The following is a 20,773-nucleotide window of genomic DNA, read 5'->3' on the forward strand; positions in this document are numbered from 1 at the left end:
AACCCACAACCCACAACACCCCACAACCCACATCACCCACAACAACAACAACCCACTTATAACATCTTTTTCGGTATCTCTAGTTCGACAACAACACCCACAACCCACAACACACACATCCCACAACACCCACAACCCACATCACCCACACCCCACAACACCCACAACAACAACCCACAACTTATAACCACTTTTCAGCATCTCTAGTTCGACAACAACACCCACAACCCACATCACTCACAACCCACAACACCCACAACAACAACCCACTTATAACATCTTTTTTGGTATCTCTAGTTCGACAACAATACCCACAACCCACAACACTCACAACCCTCAACACCCACAACAAAAACCCACTTATAAAAATTTTTTGGTATCTCTAGTTCGACAACAATACCCACAACCCACAACACCCACAACCCACAACACCCACAACCCACATCACCCACAACCCACATCACCCACAACAACAACCCACTTATAACATCTTTTCGGTATCTCTAGTTCGACAACAACACCCACAACCCACAACACCCACAACCCACAACACCCCACAACCCACAACACCCACAACCCACAACACCCCACAACCCACAACACCCACAACAACAACCCACTTATAACATCTTTTTCGATATCTCTAGTTCGACAACAATACCCACAACCCTCATCACTTACCATTTTATTCACAATTTTTCCTCTTTCGACACAAATTTTTCCCCTTCTTTTTATTGAATCTTAAACTGTAATGCACATTCCTCCCTACATTACTAAAATTCTAATAAAATCCTCTCCATACCCATCTCCTTGTATCCACATAAATTAATATTATACTCACAACAAGTAATCATCTCACTACCCAACTACTGCGACATGTTTCTACACACTCCAATCTTTTCCAGTGTATCATAACTTTTCACTTCTATAATTTCTTTTATAATATTCACACATTACCTTTATTTTCAGTAAAATCCCAACATATTTCATTAAATTTTTTGGTGGCCCGGTGGCCTGGTGGCTAAAGCTCCCGCTTCACACACGGAGGGCCCGGGTTCGATTCCCGGCGGGTGGAAACATTTCGACACGTTTCCTTACACCTGGTGTCCTGTTCACCTAGCAGCAAATAGGTACCTGGGTGTTAGTCGACTGGTGTGGGTCGCATCCTGGGGGACAAGATTGAGGACCCCAATGGAAATAAGTTAGACAGTCCTCGATGACGCACTGACTTTCTTGGGTTATCCTGGGTGGCTAACCCTACGGGGTTAAAAATCCGAACGAAATCTTATCTTATCTTATCTTATCTTACAACCCTCCCCATACCCCTCTCCATCTCACCCACATTTCTTCACACCCACTCACCAGTCTCCCAACACACCTCTTCAGAACAAACACAAAAATCACATTTCACATCCATAAATGCATCTCATCACCCATCTCAAATCCACTAAAATCACTGTAACCAAGATATTCACAAAATTCTATGACCAACTAACACACACAGACAACTCACTTTACTTTGAACACCTTCAAAACACTCTCATACATCATCATTTGAGACCACCTTTTCTCAATATCTCTTAAGAAATATTCTCTCATCGACAACCTTTATCACCTCACTATAGAACAACCCCCAGATTACTTCGAACACTCTCATAAATCATTTGAATACTCACATAAACACCTTTGGACATTTTCCAAACAACACTGAAACATTTCCAAGAACTAGAGATACCGAAAAGATGTTATAAGTGGGTTGTTGTTGTGGGTGATGTGGGTTGTGGGTGTTGTGGGTTGTGGGTGTTGTGGGTTGTGGGTGTTGTGGGTTGTGGGTGTTGTGGGTTGTGGGTATTGTTGTCGAACTAGAGATACCGAAAAGATGTTATAAGTGGGTTGTTGGTGTGGGTGATGTGGGTTGTGAGTGTTGTGTGTTGTGGGTATTGTTGTCGAACTAGAGATACCAAAAAAGATGTTATAAGTGGGTTGTTGTTGTGGGTGTTGTGGGGTGTGGGTGATGTGGGTTGTGGGTGTTGTGGGAGAGATACTGAAAAGTGGTTATAAGTTGTGGGTTGTTGTTGTGGATGTTGTGGGTTGTGAGTGATGTGGGTTGTGGGTGTTGTTGTCGAACTAGAGATGCTGAAAAGTTGTTATAAGTTGTGGGTTGTTGTTGTGGGTGTTGTGGTGTGTGGGTGATGTGGGTTGTGGGTGTTGTGGGATGTGGGTGTTGTGGGTTGTGGGTGTTGTTGTCGAACTAGAGATACCGAAAAAGATGTTATAAGTGGGTTGTTGTTGTTGTGGGTGATGTGGGTTGTGGGGTGATGTGGGTTGTGGGCATTGTTGTCGAACTAGAGATACTGAAAAAGAGGTGATTCCGTTGTAAGTGTTCGTGTGTGTTTGGTTTGTGTTCATGTTTTTTGCGCTCATGTTATATCTTAATTTGAGGTGAGTGTACTTATAGAAATTGATAATTGCCTTGGTTATAGTGATTTGAGGGGATTTGTGTGAAAATGGGTGTTAGTCTGTGATTTTGGTGGTGTTTTGACTGTATTCAGTGGTATTTTAGTAGTATTCAGTGGTGTATTTGCGAGTATTCAAATGGTGTTTGAGACTATTCAAAGGTGTTTTTGAAGGTGTTCAAATGATGTGCAAGAGTATTTCTGAAGGTGTTCTGGGAGTATTCAGTGGTGATTTGGCTGTGTTCGAATGATGTTTTTGGAGTATTCAAAGGTAATTGATGGTGTTTTTGGTGTTGTTAAAAGTAAAGTGGTGTGTGTGTGTGTGTGTTAACTTCGTAATATGTAAAATTGTGACTAGTGAATTTATCGAAAAGTGGTTATAAGTTGAAAGAGTTGTGGTGACTTTTTCTGATGAAACAGTTAAAAGGAGAAAAAATTGTGGGTTATGAGTGAAAATTGTTAGATGTTGGTGAGAGAATGAGGGTTTGGGGGGTGGGGAGAAGGTTACTTCGTGTGGGAGTGACATGAGATTTTATCTGAGATCGGTCAGATAAGATTAGCCAGACTTTTTTCTGATGAAATAGGGTGTTTTGGTAGTATTCAGTGATAAATTAGAGATGTCAAATCTTATTTGGGAGTATTCAAAATGATATTTTGGAAATGTTTCGGTGTTGTTTGGAAATGTTCAAAGGTGCTTTTGTGAGTATTCAAATGATTTATGAGAGTGTTTTGAAGGTGTTCAAAGTAAAGTGAGGTGTGTGTGTGTGTGTGTGTGTGTGTGTGTGTGTGTGTGTGTGTGTGTGTGTGTGTGTGTGTGTATGTAAAATTGTGACTAGTGAATTTATCGAAAAGTGGTTATAAGTGGTAAGTGTTGTGGTGACTTTTTCTGATGAAATAGTTAAAACGAGAAAAATGTCTAGACTTGAGGAGAATGAATCTTTTGTAAAGAAATTGTGGATTGTTGTGGGTATTAACGAAAAAAATGTGAAATTATTTGGGTTATCCTGGGTTAAGAGTGAAAATGTGTAATGTTTTCCCTATGTTGTATATGAAATGTGTAATACTGAGATGGTGACGACGAAGAAGATCCAGAACAAAATGCACAGAATTTCTTCAAGAGAAAAATATGTTGATTTTAGTCAATGATTTGTATATTTTTTTCAATTATTTTTTTTGTTGGATGTATATGAAATGTATTGGTTGTATAATAAATAAATAAATGAAAATATTGTGTATTAGTGTTATCCTGCATTTTAAGTTAATGTTTGATCTACAAGATTCAGCCTGTGTGTGAGGTCATCACGTGACGTCACTGACATAGGGGGAAGTAGACAAGATTCAGCCTGTGTGTGTCTGTGTAATGTCACTGACCGCCGAGTAAATACAGGTCGGGTGACGTCACACTTGTTTAGACCTGTAGTAAGAGAGAGCACCATGCCCCATAGGAGGAGTTCATTTGAATGCTTACCCCCAGAGGGGGGAATCCAAAAAACTTGATCCAAGGAGATGGAGTCTTTGTATTATTGATATCGAGAAAAAGTTGATCCAAGGAGATGGAGTCTTTGTATTATTGATATCGAGAAAAACTTGATCCAAGGAGATGGAGGAGGAATTTTGGGATGGAAGTGGGTGGTGGGGGGTACCCATAGGGGGAAACCCAAAAAAATTGATCCGAGGAGATGGAGAGCACAAGAAAATTAGATTTTAAAAAATTCGAAAAAAATCGGAAAAAAATCAGGGGGTGGGGGTGATCCGGACGACGCTGCAGAAGGCACTGCAGAAGGCGCTGGGCGGGAGCGAGGGTGGGCGTGGGGCAGGGCATGGGGGCGGCCACCAGTCGGGGCGAGCACCCGGCGGGCAGGGCACGCGAGCGTGGGTGGGGGGCGTGGGTGGGGGGTTGAGGGCGAGGTGGTCGAGGGTGAGGTGGTCTAGGGTGAGGTGGTCGAGGGTGAGGTGGTCGAGGGTGAGGTGGTCGAGGGTGAGGTGGTTGAGGGTGAGGTGGTCGAGGGCGGGGGTCGTGGGTGGGGTCATGGGTGGGGTCATGGGTGGGAGTCGTGGGTGGGGTCATGGGTGGGGGTCGTGGGTGGGGGTGGGGGTCGTGGGTGGGGTCATGGGTGGGGGTCGTGGGAGGGGGTCGTGGGTGGGGGTCGTGGGTGGGGGGTCGTGGGAGTCCGCTCAGGAAAGGGAGCCACTCAGCCTCATACAGTGCTCAGCGGCAGACCTTTTCAGGAGGAGCCACTCAGCCCCATGCGTCGCTCAGCCGCCTTCAGTACTACTTATATATATATATATATATATATATATATATATATATATATATATATATATATATATATATATATATATATATATATATATATATATATATATATGCAATAAGATCACAGTAAACAGGTGATTATAATATATAAAACAATACTGTGAAAGAGTAGTGATATATATCGTGATACTCACATATCAATATATATATATATACAATATATATATATATATATATATATATATATATATATATATATATATATATATATATATATATATATATATATATATATATATGTATATATATATATATATATATATATATATATATATATATATATATATATATATATATATATATATATATATATAAGCAACATACATATACATATTTTTTAAAACGTAACAGCAATAATAATAAATTACAGAATTGTAACTTATAAATAAACAAAAAGTCGTACCTGGAGTCTAGCTGCAGAGTGTTCCGAGGGTCAACGTTCTCGTGACTCGCTTCCAGAACAGGACTTCTTGCTGAGTTCACTGTAGGAAATATTTTAGGTATAAATATAGCAAGAAAGAGAGGTGGAATGAGTATGTTCTCTTCATCCTTAGTGAAGATCAAGTGAAGACAACGCCACAAGTTGCAGAACAAAATTGTATAATGAACTCGTTTAGCTTCATAAAGTTCTACACAGAGAGGAACGTTGTATCATAACATTTTGTACAGCAACTTGTGTCTATATCTTCACACTTGCTGGCAACATGACATCAAATCTTTCCTGGTCGAGACAACCTGAGGTCTGGTCCCAGCTATATGCTCATTGTCTATTTATCTTTGCGGTAGTTGGGATATATACAACGGAATTCCCAGCATAAATTATCACACTAACGTCATCCCAGCAACACAAAGCAGACCGCTGCTTACTGGGACTCTCCCTGCCCGCTCACATAGAATATTCCAAGATAGTTGTTTTAATACCTCTAATTACGCATAATGCATTGTTTTCTCTCGAAACTCAGTTCACATTTATTTAGAGAAAAGAGAAAATGCAATACCTAATTTATAACAATGCGTTAAAATACTGATTTACAAGTATTAAGTGCTCAGCGTCAGTGAGCAAGCCATACTGGCATCCCTCTTACATGTCACTGTCACCCTCTTATAAACCAGCAAGAAGAGACGCTCCTCACAGCACATTAGCCAGCCTTCCCGACAACACCTGGTCAACATGCGGTCGACTGTGTTAGTAAGTGTGGTGGTGGTGTCGCTGCTGGTGGCACCTCTAGTGCCACAGAGTAATGCACAGGTCTGGGAGGCCCTAGCAGGAGCTGTCGCAGATAAAGTGGCTTCGTACGTAATATTTATTTACAGCAGTAAAATTTTGTGTATATTTGTTTTCATTATATGATCTCATAAAGCATTATTATCGCATTATTATATGTATTCTACTAGTAAGTCATTAATGTTAAGGAAGTATCAGTAAGTAAATGTTTATATTATTAACAGACTGTGGGACGAAGGGGAGGTCGAGCTGATGGGTCATTACTGTAACTACAGTGTAAAGCCGAAGTTCAGAAGGTGGGAGTTATACTTCGACGGGACCATGTGGTGCCCCGGCTGGACCACCATCAGGGGAGAAGGTAACACATTTCTATTTCTGTTTTCATTTTTCACTTACCTATTATTTTTTAACTCACAAGCCTTCTCCCAGCGAGTTACGGTGACATGAAAATGAAGAAACACTTTCACCGTCATTCATTCAATCACTATCTTGCCAGTAGCATGTTCATATCACAGTTCGGATGACTCTTCAAACTGCAATATCTCCATCCCTCTTTCAGAGTGCAGGCACTGAACACACCCCCTCCAGGAGATAAGTCAGGTTAACTGGTTTCTGTAAATCTTTTCATAAATGTTACTTTGCTCACACTCCAACAGCGCACCAGGTCATAAAAACCACTTACCTTCACTCACCCCTGAATAACACAAGTCTTTTGGTTGCTCAAGACTCTAACACTCAAAACTTTTTTAGGCCCGTCTCCTTCCAAATCTTAGTGGGACGACTCCTACCCTTGGTTCCCTCCACCCCAGAATTATTTATTCTTGTAATCATCCTTTTTTGCTACATTCTCTCTAAATGTCCAAACCACCTCAACAACCCCTCACCTCCTGGGCCCTTTTTGTAGCATTCAGATATTCAAATATCCAAGCTCCGAATTCTCTGGATGCTATTCACACCACACATTGCCTTCAACCACGACATCTCCACTGCCTCCAGCCTTCTCCTTCAGCAATCTTTAAAACGCAAGCCTCATACTCATTCAACAGTGTTGGTACATTTACCTTTTTAGCTCCATGGATCGAGTTCTTTGTTTTCACAGATGCTTCAGTACACCACCCACTCTTTTCCCTTCACTAATTTTATGGTACACCTCCTCTTTCACAGACACGTCCATCAACAAGTCCACTCTCAAATATCTGAACAAATTTACTTCCTTCATTCTCCCTCCCTCTTAGATTTTTTGTTATTCCCATCACCTTGCTCTTTACTATGCTTACTTTTAAAACCTCCTTTTACTTTCCAAATTCCTCCATCAACCTCTGCAACTTTTTTTCAGTCTACCAAAAGTACCGTGTGAGTGGCAAAAAAACTAACTGTGGCAACTTTCACTGGGTATCAAATTCTTTATCTTATAATCCCACACCTCTCCCCAATACCTTAACACTCACTTCACTCCTCATCTAAAAACTCTACTGCTATTAGATACCTACCAGCAAATTCCATAGATGTAATTAGATCTATGGGAAGGGTTCCACTCGTCTTGCCTACAAGGGGAGTGGCAATGAATGGATGTCTAGGGCAATTGGTGTAAATTGTTGGCTAGACAGGTACTGCAAGGAATTTCCAATCCCATTCATTGATAACTGGGACAAATTTTATGGCAAACGTGATATGTATGCAAGGGATGGGGTACATCTCTGAAGGGGCCATCACTGACTTGTCTAAGACTTTAAACCGATAGATTATAGAGGTATGGGTGTGTGTGGGAAACAGTCAAGCTTCAGTACTAGAGTTGAAAACAGCAGATATTACCAGAATTCCTCAGGGATATGTTTCATATACAATATTCAAAATAAGTTGCTTGTAAAGGCAAATCAATTGATCAACAAAGAGAGACAGTAGAGGGCAGAGACTGACTAGCTCCCTTAAGGTTTACTATGCTAATAGTAGGAGAGTAAGAAATAAGATAGATGAACTTTAGATTACTTGCATGTGTAGGTAATATAGATATTATTCCTATAACGGAGACCTGGTGCAACCTGAAAGATAGAGAAATGCCTTCTGAATGCCACATACAAGGCGCCATAAATTATTCCACACTGATAGGGTCAACAGGAAGGGTGGTGGAGTGGCGATGTATGTCAGAGATAATTTAAATTGTTGTGTTACACTAGATATAAGATTAGAAGCATCAGACACAGAATCTGGCTGCAGTTTCTCGAGGGTCGTCACTAATAAATATTGGGTGTGATTATTAAGCCCCCAAATTTTGATATGGAGTGCAGTAAGCTGCTATGGTATAATATTCATAAGGCGTCTAGATATGAAAATATCGTGTTGATTGGAGATTTTAGCTTTAGACAAATTTATTGGAACAGTATGAAGATTCTGGATTGCTTTTAGAATAGTTTGTGACAGAACCAACTAAAGGAAACATTCTGCTTGACCTGGTTCTTGCCAACAAGGAATCACTAATTAATAATCAAGGAATCACTAATTAATAATCAAGGAATCACTAATTAATAATCATAGAATCACTAATTAATAATCAAGGACTCACTAATTAATAATCTTAGTTTCAATATATCATGGAATTACCCAAATAACTGCAATCAGGTCTCTGTCCCAGCCTTCAACTTGGCTGATTTCATGAGACTGAGAAATTACATGGCTGGGCTAAACTGGAATGACCTGAGTATGGGTCAGGTAGGTGGTGTTGGTTGCCAATATGACATTTTTCAGAGCAAGTTCTAGCTGCCCAGACAACTTATGTTCCAAGTAGGGAAATTAGATCAACCAAGAATGATCCCAAATGGATAAACAACAGATTAAAACATCTCATTAGTCAAAAGATAGGCATATATAGGCATATCAAAAGAGGGGATAGGCAGTTAAGAAATCAATATATTCAATTAAAGAGAGAAATAATAAAGGGAATAAGAAAAGCTAAAAGAGATTATAAGGCTAAAGTGGCAAGGGATTCGAAGACTAACCCTATAGGTTTCTTTCTGGTATATAGAGGTAAGATTAAGGACAAGATTAGCCTACTCAAAAGTAACTCAGATCAGATCACTGACAGTGACAAGGAAATGTGTGAAATTTTAAACTCTTATTTCCTCCAAGTTTTTACGCAGGAAGAGGCTAGCGAAATTCCAGAAATAATAAATTATGTAGAACAGGACGATAATAAATTGTGCACGATTGGGGTAATTAGGATTTTAAAGGAATGTAAAGAGTAGCTTAGCAAACCCTTGGCTAATCTTTTCAACATATCACTAGAAATTGGCATAGTGCTAGACGAGTGGAAAATGGCAAATGTAATTCCTGGTTACATAGCAGGTGACAGGTCCTTAGCTTCGAACTATAAACCAATAAGCCTTACCTCCATACCGGGAAAATTTACGGAATCAATAATTGATGAGGCAATTCGTAGCTATTTTGATAGTCATAAATTTATTAATGAAATTCAGGACGATTTTACAAAGGGGCGTTCTTTCCTTACGAATTTACTAACTTTTGTCACCACAGTATTTGAGGAGGTAGATCATGATAATGAATATGATATTGTGTATATGGATTTCAGTAAGGCTTTTGATAGAGTTCCACATCAGAGCTTATTGAGGAAAATTAAGACACACGGAATAGGAGGAGAAATTTTTTCCTGGGTAGAGGCATGGTTGACAGATAGGCAACAGAGAGTTTGTGTCAGTGGGGAGAAATCAGAAAGGCTGCGCATCACAAGTGGTGTTCCACAGGGGTCAGTGTTGGGCTCATTATTGTTCATAATTTATAATAAAGTCACTGATGAGGCAATAAATAGCAACATAATCAAGTTTGCTGATGACACCAAAATAGGTCCTCTAATTGATTCTAATGAGGATATTAGAGCACTCCAGGAAGATTTGATTGGATTGATGCATTGGTTGGAGAAGTGGCAAATGCAGTTTAATATAGACAAATGCAAGGTTCTAAACATTGGACAAGAAAATACCCATCCCGCATTTAAACTAAACAATGTAGATCTTAATACAGTGATACCTCTCATATCCGAACTATATGGCAGAGACCAGTTCGGAAACATGGAGTTTCCGGATATGTGAAGGGGGAAAAAACTACACATCCGTACCGTCATATAGCCATCGGCGACGGCGTTGTAGGTTTAAAAAAACAAGTCCAACGTCATCTGGCTGTGGGACCAGACACTCTGGGCTCGAGTAACAGCCTCCCGGATTTCACGGACCACAGGACCATAACTTTTCAAATGGGCTGTGGACAGTGGATGCTCCAAATATTCCTAAAGTGTTTCGACATCTGCCCTTGATGCTCAAGTTTTGGGTCTTGGAGGGATTGGGGCGTCGTCGTCGTCGTCGTCGTCGTCGTCGTCGTCGTCGTCGTCGACGTCGTCACTTTCGGAATGTTTCGGGTGTAACACTGATTCTGCAATCTCTGCATCTGTTAGAGATTGCACACCAGGGTTGTCTTCGCCACACTCTAGCCAGTCCTGCACGTCGTCTTTGTAGTTTTTTCCCCCAGCCTTGAGTAACTGACAATGGAAACCTATCGCCTCGAATCTATCGAAATCAATAAATGGATCGATTCCGTGAAAGAGCCGATTCCGGCCATTGTCGAGGGTTGAAGGCGGAACATCAATCCAGGTCCGGGCGAGGGTTGAAGGCGGGACATCATTCCAGGCCCGGGCGAAGGTTGAAAGCGGGACATCATTCCAGGCCCGGGCGAGGTTATGAATAACGGTACACAGGTTGTACTTTATAAGGTTGTCCAGGGTCAAGGCTCCCACATCTAGGCCTTTTTCGTCAATTACCACCATCATGTCCTCCAGGAATTTTCGGCGATATAGCCTCTTGAAGGACACAATCACACCCTGATCCATGGGTTGGATGAGTGATGTGGTATTTGGTAGCAAGAACATAACTCTGTTACGGCCATGATGAGCATCCAGTTCAGACACGTGGAGATGTGCAGGAGCACTCTTAAAGAATTTAAAAATAAGTGGCTTATTTTCCTCTCAGTGGAAATTAGATTACAGCAGCACATAAAAATAACCGTATTACCTTATACTGGAAATAACATTAAAACAACTCATTGATTAACATTTGAAAATTATTAGTAAATGTTACGATCACTTTTTTCTAACACATTTGTTTCCTAGGAAGATAAAATGATGGTTCATTGATTAAAATTGTTTGTGGGAATTTTTGTATCTTCTCGAAAACGCAATCTTTCAAGACGACCCTCCAGCTGTCCCTAAATCTGAGTCACTTTTACGTGGTGTGGGACTGTGAGGAATGTGTAACTACTGTCTCCTAAACAAGACATTTTGAAGAAGAACCCAGCACTTTTTTTTTTTTTTTGGCTTAATTGATAATAGCTTAGTTCCCCCTCATACAGAGCCATTAGAATTAATATACCCAAGTGAGAAAACATTGTTATGGGGTACTTTAATGGTAAAGTGGGAGAAACTGTCGTTGAGGACGTGGTACATAAGTTCGAAGCACCAGGGATCTCTAACTGAACTATACATAGAAAGTGAATAAGTACAAGAGATATTATACGTGACGTAATAATGGATAGACTTCGGAATTTGCAAGTTTTCAGAGGGAACAAAAGGTATATCTTGCACCAACTGAGCCCACGGAAGTCACCGAGATTATAAAGTCACTTAAAAACAACTCAGAGAATCTGTCTCATGCCCCACCATTATTGTACAAGCGAGCGGCCCATTTCCTTTCGCATGCTATTTCATTACTTTTTAACAAGTCACTAGAAACTAGCACCTTCCCGAAACTAACGACGGCAAGGGTTACACCAATACATAAAGGTGGTGACCCTACAGATTTAAACAACTATAGGTCAATATCAAACTTACCATTGCTATCCAAAATCTTTGAGAAACTCGTACACAGGAGACTATATTCATTTATAACGGCACAAAACATACACAACCCCTGCCAATTTGGATTCAGGAAAAATAAAAGCACTAATGATGCAATCATAAAAATGCTAGATCTGCTTTACACAGCATTGGAAAATAAGGAATATCCACTAGGAATTTTTATTGACCTAAGAAAAGCTTTTGACACAGTAGACCACGGCATCCTACTCCACAAATTTGACCATTATGGTATAAGAGGCCATGCGCTTGCATATTTCAAATCTTACCTTACTAATATATAATAATAATATAAATGACCATAATTTTTAAAGGGGTGGACCGGTAAGCCAGCGGAAGGCCTCGGTCATATGACCAAAAGCTCCAAAGGCGGGTCATCATCTGACTAAGACCCGCGTCAGGAAACATTTGTCCTGTTTCCTGACGAACCTTACCTAACCTAACCTTACTAATAGGTATCAGTATGTCACCATTAAAGACACAGCATCAACAACACGGCCACTTGATACTGGAGTTCCACAGGGAAGTGTCCTTGGTCCCCTGCTCTTCCTCATATACATCAATGATCTTCCAAACGTATCCCAACACCTGAACCCCATTCTCTTTGCTGACAACACTACTTATGTCATCTCTCACCCTAATCTTGCCACCCTCAACACCATTGTTAACGAGGAGCTGATCAAAATATCTACTTGGATGACAGCCAATAAACTTACGCTTAACACTGACAAAACCTACTATATTATGTTTGGTAGCAGAGCAGGAGTTGCGCAAATTAACATTAAGATCGACAACACTCTAATTGCCAGACATAATGAGGGCAAATTCCTAGGCCTATACCTCGACAACTACCTGAATTTCAGCACCCATATCCAACACATAACCAAAAAAGTATCCAAAACGGTTGGGCTCCTCTCCAAGATACGATACTATGTGCCGCAAAATGCCCTTCTCACACTATACCACTCACTTATTTATCCATACCTCACCTATGCTATTTGTGCTTGGGGATCAACTGCAGCAATACACCTAAAGCCAATAATAACCCAACAAAAAGCCGCAGTAAGAATAATCACTAAATCCCATCCCTGGCAACCCCCCCCCACTCTTCATATATCTAAACTTACTCCCTGTTCAGTACATCCACACTTACTACTGTGCAATCTACATCTACAGGACCTTAAATTCCAATATTAACCTTGACCTAAAACGCTTTCTTGATAGTTGTGACAGAACCCACAGGCATAACACCAGACACAAACGTCTCTATGACATTCCCCGCGTCCGACTAAACCTTTACAAAAAATCAGTGTTTGTCAAAGGCCCTGAAATCTGGAACACCCTACATGAAAACTCTAGAACTGCAGACACATTCATCACCTTCAAAACTACCATTAGAAAACATCTTATCTCCCTGATACACCCCTTCAACTAATTACACGAATACCACCTGGTGGTTCACACACTCACCCATTTGACCATAAACAGAAATATCAATCTCAATCTTAAAATAATGAATCCTAACTAGTCATAAGTTGGCCTGTGATACTCCAATACTGAAACTATGTATTGTGCCAAAACAAAAGCATTCACATTGCTAAACTCACAAACTAGTATTTAGTCACTTAGCCATAATACCAACTTACCTCATAATTTGTAATATTTTAAATTTAAGAATTAATCTAAGTCTGCCAGAAATGCCTAGCCATGCTAGGTGTTCTAGTGGTACACTGTAATTATTTTTTAACTACATGTAAACCACACAATAACCAAATTCCGTAAACTCAGCATTGTAATCCTTATAGAGAATAAACTTTGAATTTGAATTTGAATTGAATTTGAATTATTTTAGCTACAGTGAGAGTCAGAGGTAGAGTACAAGGAGACTGTCATCAGTGGGTAAGAGTAAAGCGAAAGTTAATTTATTAAAGGAGATAGTTCGGATAAGATGTAAGCAACTATTACCAGAAAGGTTAGCTAGAGAGAGAGAGAGAGAGAGAGAGAGAGAGAGAGAGAGTATATATTTGTCCCATCCCTTTTTAAAGCTACCCAAGTGTCCTTGAGTAAAAAAATTGGACAAATATACGAGTAGACTCATATACTTGTCCAATCTCTTTCAAAGCTACCCAAGAGTCCTAGTCTCTATCACCCTACTCGGAAGATTGTCACATGCAGGTTCAGATCCAACCTACCCAGCATTCTGCATCTGACTCCATCCTATAAATACTCACGTACCTTTCACCCAGGTAGCTCTTTTGTGGCTTGATAAAGGCCACTCTGTGGGCGAAACGTTGTCAATAAGGGTTCACATTATTTGCTTCTGTGCTTATTTTTCCATCTTGTAAGAGTGAGGAAAAGCCAGATATATCAGTAATTCTACCTACTGCCTCGCGGGGATTTATCCCGTGCCTCAAGGGGATTTATCCTACTGCCTTAAGGGAATGTATCCCCTTTCCCATCTGTCCCAGCTGGGACAGATGGGATCAATACACATGTTAAAAAGTAGGTGGATACATAGTTTTGGAGTGATTGGAGAATTTGTTTAATATATACATGAAAGGGGAAGTGTACTTAGGGGCTGACAGAGAGCATTCAAAGTTACTTTGTATAATAAAGGAAAAGGGAATACAAGGAAATGCTCGAATTAAAGGGGAATAAGTCTGCTCGGTATATGATTACAAAATGGTAGATTTATTTTTTAAAGATTTAAGGGTAAAACTGGAAGTAGGATTGCAGAGAAAAAAACATGAGATTTAAGAAGGGTAGGAATATGTACATAAGAACATAAGAAAGAAGGAACACTGAAGCAGGCCTACTGGCCCATACAAGGCAAGTCCAAGTTACCTCCCGACTTAACCCAATGACCCACCTAGTCAGGTCAGGTCACATCCACTCAAGGAAGGAGCACGGCACCAGACCCAGCAGCACAAGCTAGTCAGGTCCAACTCACACCCACTCACACTCACTCATGTATTTATCTAACCTATTTTTAAAACTACACAACATTTTAGCTTCTATGACGGTACTCGGGAGTTTGTTCCACTCATCCAAAACTCTATTACCAAATCAGTGCTTTCCTATATCCTTCCTGAATCTGAATTTTTCCAACTTAAAACCATTGCTTCAGTCCTGTCTTGGCTAGATATTTTTAGCATGCTATTTACATTCCCTTTATTTATTCCCGTTTTTCATTTATACGCCTTAATCGTATCTCCCCTAATTCTACCTTCTAGAGAGTGCAAATTCAGGGCCCTCAGTCTATCCACATAGGGAAGATTCTGATACATGGGATCAACTTTGTCATCCTCCTTTGTATGTTTTCCAGAACTGTGCAGCATAATCTAAATGAGGCCTAACCAAAGATATATAGAGTTGAAGGACAACCTGAGGACTTCTATTATTTATACTTCTAGATATGAAGCCAAGAATTCTGTTAGCTTTATTGCGAACACTAATGCACTGTTGTCTTGGTTTTAGATTACTGCTAACCAGAACTCCCAAACTCTTTTCGTAATTAGTAATATAGTGATACCTCGCATATCGGGCCTGCCATTATCCGAACCTGGCCAATATCCGAACAGGCCCTGGGAAAGGGCAAAGTTCTAAAATACGGCGGAAGCCGGAAGGCCACTAGGAGCCGAGCCAGACCGAGACTGAAAATAAGCCGAGACCATGTTAAGGCGCTCTTGCTCCTTAAACGAATTTCCACTTACCTAAGCTTACACTAAAATTCAAAATAATCCAACCATAGGTTACATTTATGTCTAAATAAACTGCAAGACATACAACAGAAAAATTTATTGGAACAGTTGAAAATGTGTATCAGCCTACTTTTTGCACTGCTTGTTTTTAATAGCGTAGTATGTAATTTAAATACTACAAAACTATAACATTAGTAATATTAAAATGATTGTAATTATTTAACTTTATTTCCTGAATTTAAAAATCTGCAATTGTAATGTTTCTGAATATATTTGGATATAAATTAGTATATGACTTTGGTAACGCCTAATGCACATTTGAAGGGACCAAAGTCCCAGGACCAAAACATTTATATTAAACTTGTCTTAAAGTGATTGAATTGTGTGCTTTTTCCATTACTGTAAATGTTTATACAAGTTTCTTATATTACAGCGCTCACCAGAAGCAGGTCTGGTGTCATTGGAGAGACGACTCGTGACTTCGTAAGAAAGGCCTTCGAAGCTGGTATCATCACAGAACAATCAGCCCAGCAGTGGCTCAACTCTTGAAGCATCACTCACTCTTCATCCAGAAAATAATCGTAGTGTTAATTTTTTGAAATACTCGACAAAATATGCCCTGGTTTATTCTTCAATTTTTTTTACATATAACTCTTATAATCATGTTGTACAATAGTGTTTCACTTAGAACTATGTAATGTAATTTATGAAGAGTGTCTCAGATATTGCTATGTACTTTAATAGCTTTTAAAAAATATTTCTTAAGGTAAAATAGATATACAAGAATACTTTCTTGAGATGTTTATTTCTTTCAGCATGGATTCTGGACTGTGTTCATGCATACTAAGTGCATAATCTTAGATACTTGTTATAAGCAATAAAGTATTTTTTCAACATTTACCTAACATAGTTTGACTTACCTTCCTGTTAGATAATACTGCTGCAAATATGATGCAAATTGGCTGTTAAAAATAATCGATGTTCCTTCTAATATCGAAGAAAATCCACCTGTGTATGTTTTATTGAGTTGTGGAAAGAATAATGCTCTTGTAATCTTTGCCTTTATTTTTATTCATTATTGCGATGTTGGTTCTTCTTCTTCTTGATTTACCGGTACTCTCCCTGTCCGGGCCTTTCCCAAGTGGTGGCCCGGCTTTGGCTCCCTTTCTTGGGAGTATCTCAAACGAATGTCTGCCATGGGAGGAGGTACAAGTACCTGCTCATCGTCGGGACCAACTGTACCCAGGCCTAGGCACATTCCCTGCTCTCACGGGGCTCGTAGGGAGAAGCTAGGACTCTGGACTGCCATCCCCGCCCCAGGGGAACTAATGGGAATAGCAGCCTTGTGAGCTGCAAGTTCTGGTTCAGGCACCTACTCTGCCCTAGAAGGATTGGGCATTGTGTCGATCTCCGATGTTGTTTTTTTTTTTTATTCGCAGGTATTCTCCCGGCCCGGGTCTTTTCCAAGTAGTGGTGACCTGACCTTGGCTCCCTATCTGGGGAGTGTCTCGAGACCTAAGTCTCCCATGGGAGGCGGTACAAGTACCCCTTCATCTTTGGGACCAACTGTCCCCAGGCCTAGCCACATTCCCCGCCCTCACGGGGCTCGTAAGGAGAAGTTAGGCCTCTGGTCTGCCATCTGCCCCGCCCCAAAGGGGCTCGTGGAGACGGCCGGTATTTTTTTTTATTTTTTTTTTTTTTGCTTTTTCTTATTCGCCGGTATTCTCCCGTATTATGACTTGTGAAACCTTGCCACATTTTTTTGCCTTATATAAAAGTATTTTATTACATTATGCAATAACCCGCACATAGCAGATGGTATTATTCCAGTCAGTCACGGAACTGTGCCCTATTTTATTTTTATATTTTAATGCAGATTTTTTAACTGTTCTAAATTAAATTTCAAGTCTTGGAAATTAATGTTATAGTTGAATAATGTTATCAGAAAGCCATGTTGTCCTAGGGCTGCCTGGCTCTCAGTGTATACACGCTGTTCATTTATTTTAATCCTTATTTTAGAGATCAAAGTATCCCCGACTGATATATGTTACATATACACGATAGACTTTAAAATCTAATAAGCCAACTACATAAATTAACGGCTTCAACGAATATTTAAAGCATTTTAGCCACTGTAGGTTCTCAAAAGAATGAGCAATGTTGGACGGCAGAAAGTTGACACGAGAGTTTTTTGAGAACTAATAAATTATAATAAATTGGGCGGCTCTACAATTGCGTTCTTACACTTGCAGCTTCCCTGTTGGAGATAATAGCTTTTAACCTGTAGTACTAGACATATTTTACAAAGTTAAAAATGATGTAAGGAAGAATACTGTAGATGTGGCTCTACGAGCACAACTCTGCTCCTGTAGTAGATAATAGGTAATTACACACACACACACTCACACACACACACACACACACACACACACACACACACACACACACACACACACACACACACACAAACTCATACACACAGACGAGGTTTGATAAAGCTCATGGAGCGGGGAGAGAGAGGGCCCAGTAGCAACCGGTGAAGAGGCGGGGCCAGGAGCTAAGACTCCCCTGCAACCACAAATAGGTGAGTACAAATAGGTGAGTACACACACACACACACACACACACACACACACACACACACACACATACACACACGCGCGCGCGCGCGCGCGCGCGCACTCACACACTCACACACAGTCTGGAGGTCACAAAGTAGTAATTGAAGTGATGTATAACCCACCACAGAACAGCAGGAAGCCAAGGTAAGAGTATGATTTATTTATTTATTTATTTATTTACTAATTTGAACATGATACAGAGAAGTACAAGGAATACAATTTTTAAAGTGCAGCATGCCAAAGCCCCTTGTATGCAGAGCATTATGGGCAGGCTTAAAATTAACTTACGATTAACTAAGCAATGATATATTCAGTGGTACAAAAATTACGATGAGAACAATAGAGCTATGGTTGACGCACTGGCTGCAGAGGCCAGAAGGACTCATGCGTGCAGGGTAAAGCTCCTGATCTTGGGTGACTTTAACCACAAGGAAATCGATTGGGAGAACTTGGACCCACATGGGGGCCAAGATACATGGAGGGCTAAGATGATGGAGGTGGTACTGGAAAACTTCATGTACCAACACGTAAGGGACACTACAAGAGAGAGAGAGAGGAGAGAATGAGCCAGCAAGACTGGACCTAGTATTCACCTGGAGTAGTGCAGATATTGAGGACATCACATATGAAAGACCCCTTGGGGCCAGCGATCATGTGGTTTTAAACTTCGAATACTCAGTAGAGCTACAAGTGGAGGGGTAAGCAGGAAGGCCAAGGCGAATGAAGCCAAACTACAAGAAAGGGGACTACACGGGAATGAGGAACTTCCTGAACGGGGTTCAGTGGGACAGAGAACTGGCAGGGAAACCAGTCAATGAGATGATGGAATATGTAACAACAATGTACAAGGAGGTTGAGGAGAGGTTTGTACCCAAGGGTAACAGGAATAATGAAAAAGCCAGGATGAGCCCATGGTTCACCCAAAGGTGCAGGGAGGCAAAAACCAAGTGTGCTAGGGAATGGAAGAAATATAGAAGGCAAAGGACCCAGGAGAATAAGGAGAGCAGTCGTAGAGCCAGAAATGAATAAGCACAGATAAGAAGGGAGGCCCAGTGACAATATGAAAACGACATAGCAGCGAAAGCCAAATCTGACCCGAAGCTGTTATACAGCCACATCAGGAGGAAAACAACAGTCAAGGACCAGGTAATCAGGCTATGGAAGGAAGGAGGAGAGACAACAAGAAGTTTGTGAGGAACTCAACAAGAGATTCAAAGAAGTGTTCACAGAGGAGACAGAAGGGGGTCCAGAAAGACGGAGAGGTGGGGCACACCACCAAGTGCTGGAGACAGTACACACAACCGAGGAAGAAGTGAAGAGGCTTCTGAGTGAGCTGGATACCTCAAAGGCAATGGGGCCGGATAACATCTCTCCATGGGTCCTGAGAGAGGGAACAGAGGTGCTATGTGTACCCCTAACAACAATATTCAATACATCTATCGAAATAGGACTGGGAAAAATTTGTCAACGGTCTTAATGCTCACACCCCACTTAGCCGGGCATGGAGGGACATAAATAGAATTAAGGGTAACAGAACTGGGCAGATCGCGCACCCTCATCCCTTACATAGGGCGAATGAGTTAGTCAGTGCTTGGGCTGCTACATCTAGCTATGACAATCTTCCCAGTACCACACAGGAAAAATTAAATGACAAATATGATGCAAGGGAGAGACTTGTTTGCTTTTGCTCAGCAAGGAAGATGACTGCAACATTCCTTTCGCAGCACTAACTAAGGGCAACTCCCCATCACATGGTGAGGATGGTATTACTTACAACATACTCAGATTGTTGTGTCGAGTACCAGGTAATCCATTACTTGAATTATATAACATGAGCTATGTAACTGGGGAGATCCCTAAATCTTGGACCAACAGCCTCATCATTCCAATTCCTAAGCCCAATCAACAAAATGCATTTCGCCCAATATCTCTTACTAGCTGCTTGTGTAAAACATTTGAGAGAATGATTCTTAATCGTCTCATGTACAGAATCAAAAAATTTTTGTCTCCCCGGTTGCATGGTTTGATGCATGGAAGGAGCGTGTATCATTGTATAGCCACCTTTCTCACCCTGCACACTGACAGCTCATACACTACCTTCCTTGACCTTAAATCCGCTTTCGATGTAGCCAACCGACATGTAATCATTAGTGAACTTGCCAGAATGGATGTTGGAGGATGGCTTCTCCGCTGGATTAAAGGCTACCTGTCCAACAGAAAGTCGTCTGTGTTGTTCCAGGGACATAGAAGTGTAACTAAAGACTTTGAATTAGGAACCCCACAGGGAGGTGTGCTCAGTCGTCCCACACTGTTCAATATTCTAATTAATGCATTACTTAATGCTATGCCTAGTCAGCCCCATCATTATATGATTAGTTTTGCTGATGATATAATGATCCACACCACCAGATTCTCCAAAACACAAAACATTCTTAATCATGTACTAGCCTCGTGTCAGGACCTGGGATTGATAATCTCTACTGATAAAACAAAGATACTGAATAGGCGATACTGAGAGGCACAGTTCGTCAGATCCAGT

General features: G+C 40.7%; 1 protein-coding gene across 1 annotated transcript; it reads left to right on the forward strand.

The window, feature by feature from the left end:
• Positions 1-5,891: 5,891 nt before the first annotated feature.
• Positions 5,892-16,513, forward strand: LOC128692852 (anti-lipopolysaccharide factor). Its single transcript, XM_053782181.2, has 3 exons — positions 5,892-6,069; positions 6,226-6,359; positions 16,047-16,513. Exons 1-3 carry the CDS (start codon positions 5,948-5,950, stop codon positions 16,160-16,162), a joined length of 372 nt encoding a protein of 123 aa, XP_053638156.1. The 5' UTR covers positions 5,892-5,947; the 3' UTR covers positions 16,163-16,513.
• The last annotated feature ends 4,260 nt before the right edge of the window (positions 16,514-20,773 follow it).

Source organism: Cherax quadricarinatus, unplaced genomic scaffold (genome assembly GCF_038502225.1).
Source record: "Cherax quadricarinatus isolate ZL_2023a unplaced genomic scaffold, ASM3850222v1 Contig231, whole genome shotgun sequence".
NCBI lineage: Eukaryota > Metazoa > Arthropoda > Malacostraca > Decapoda > Parastacidae > Cherax > Cherax quadricarinatus.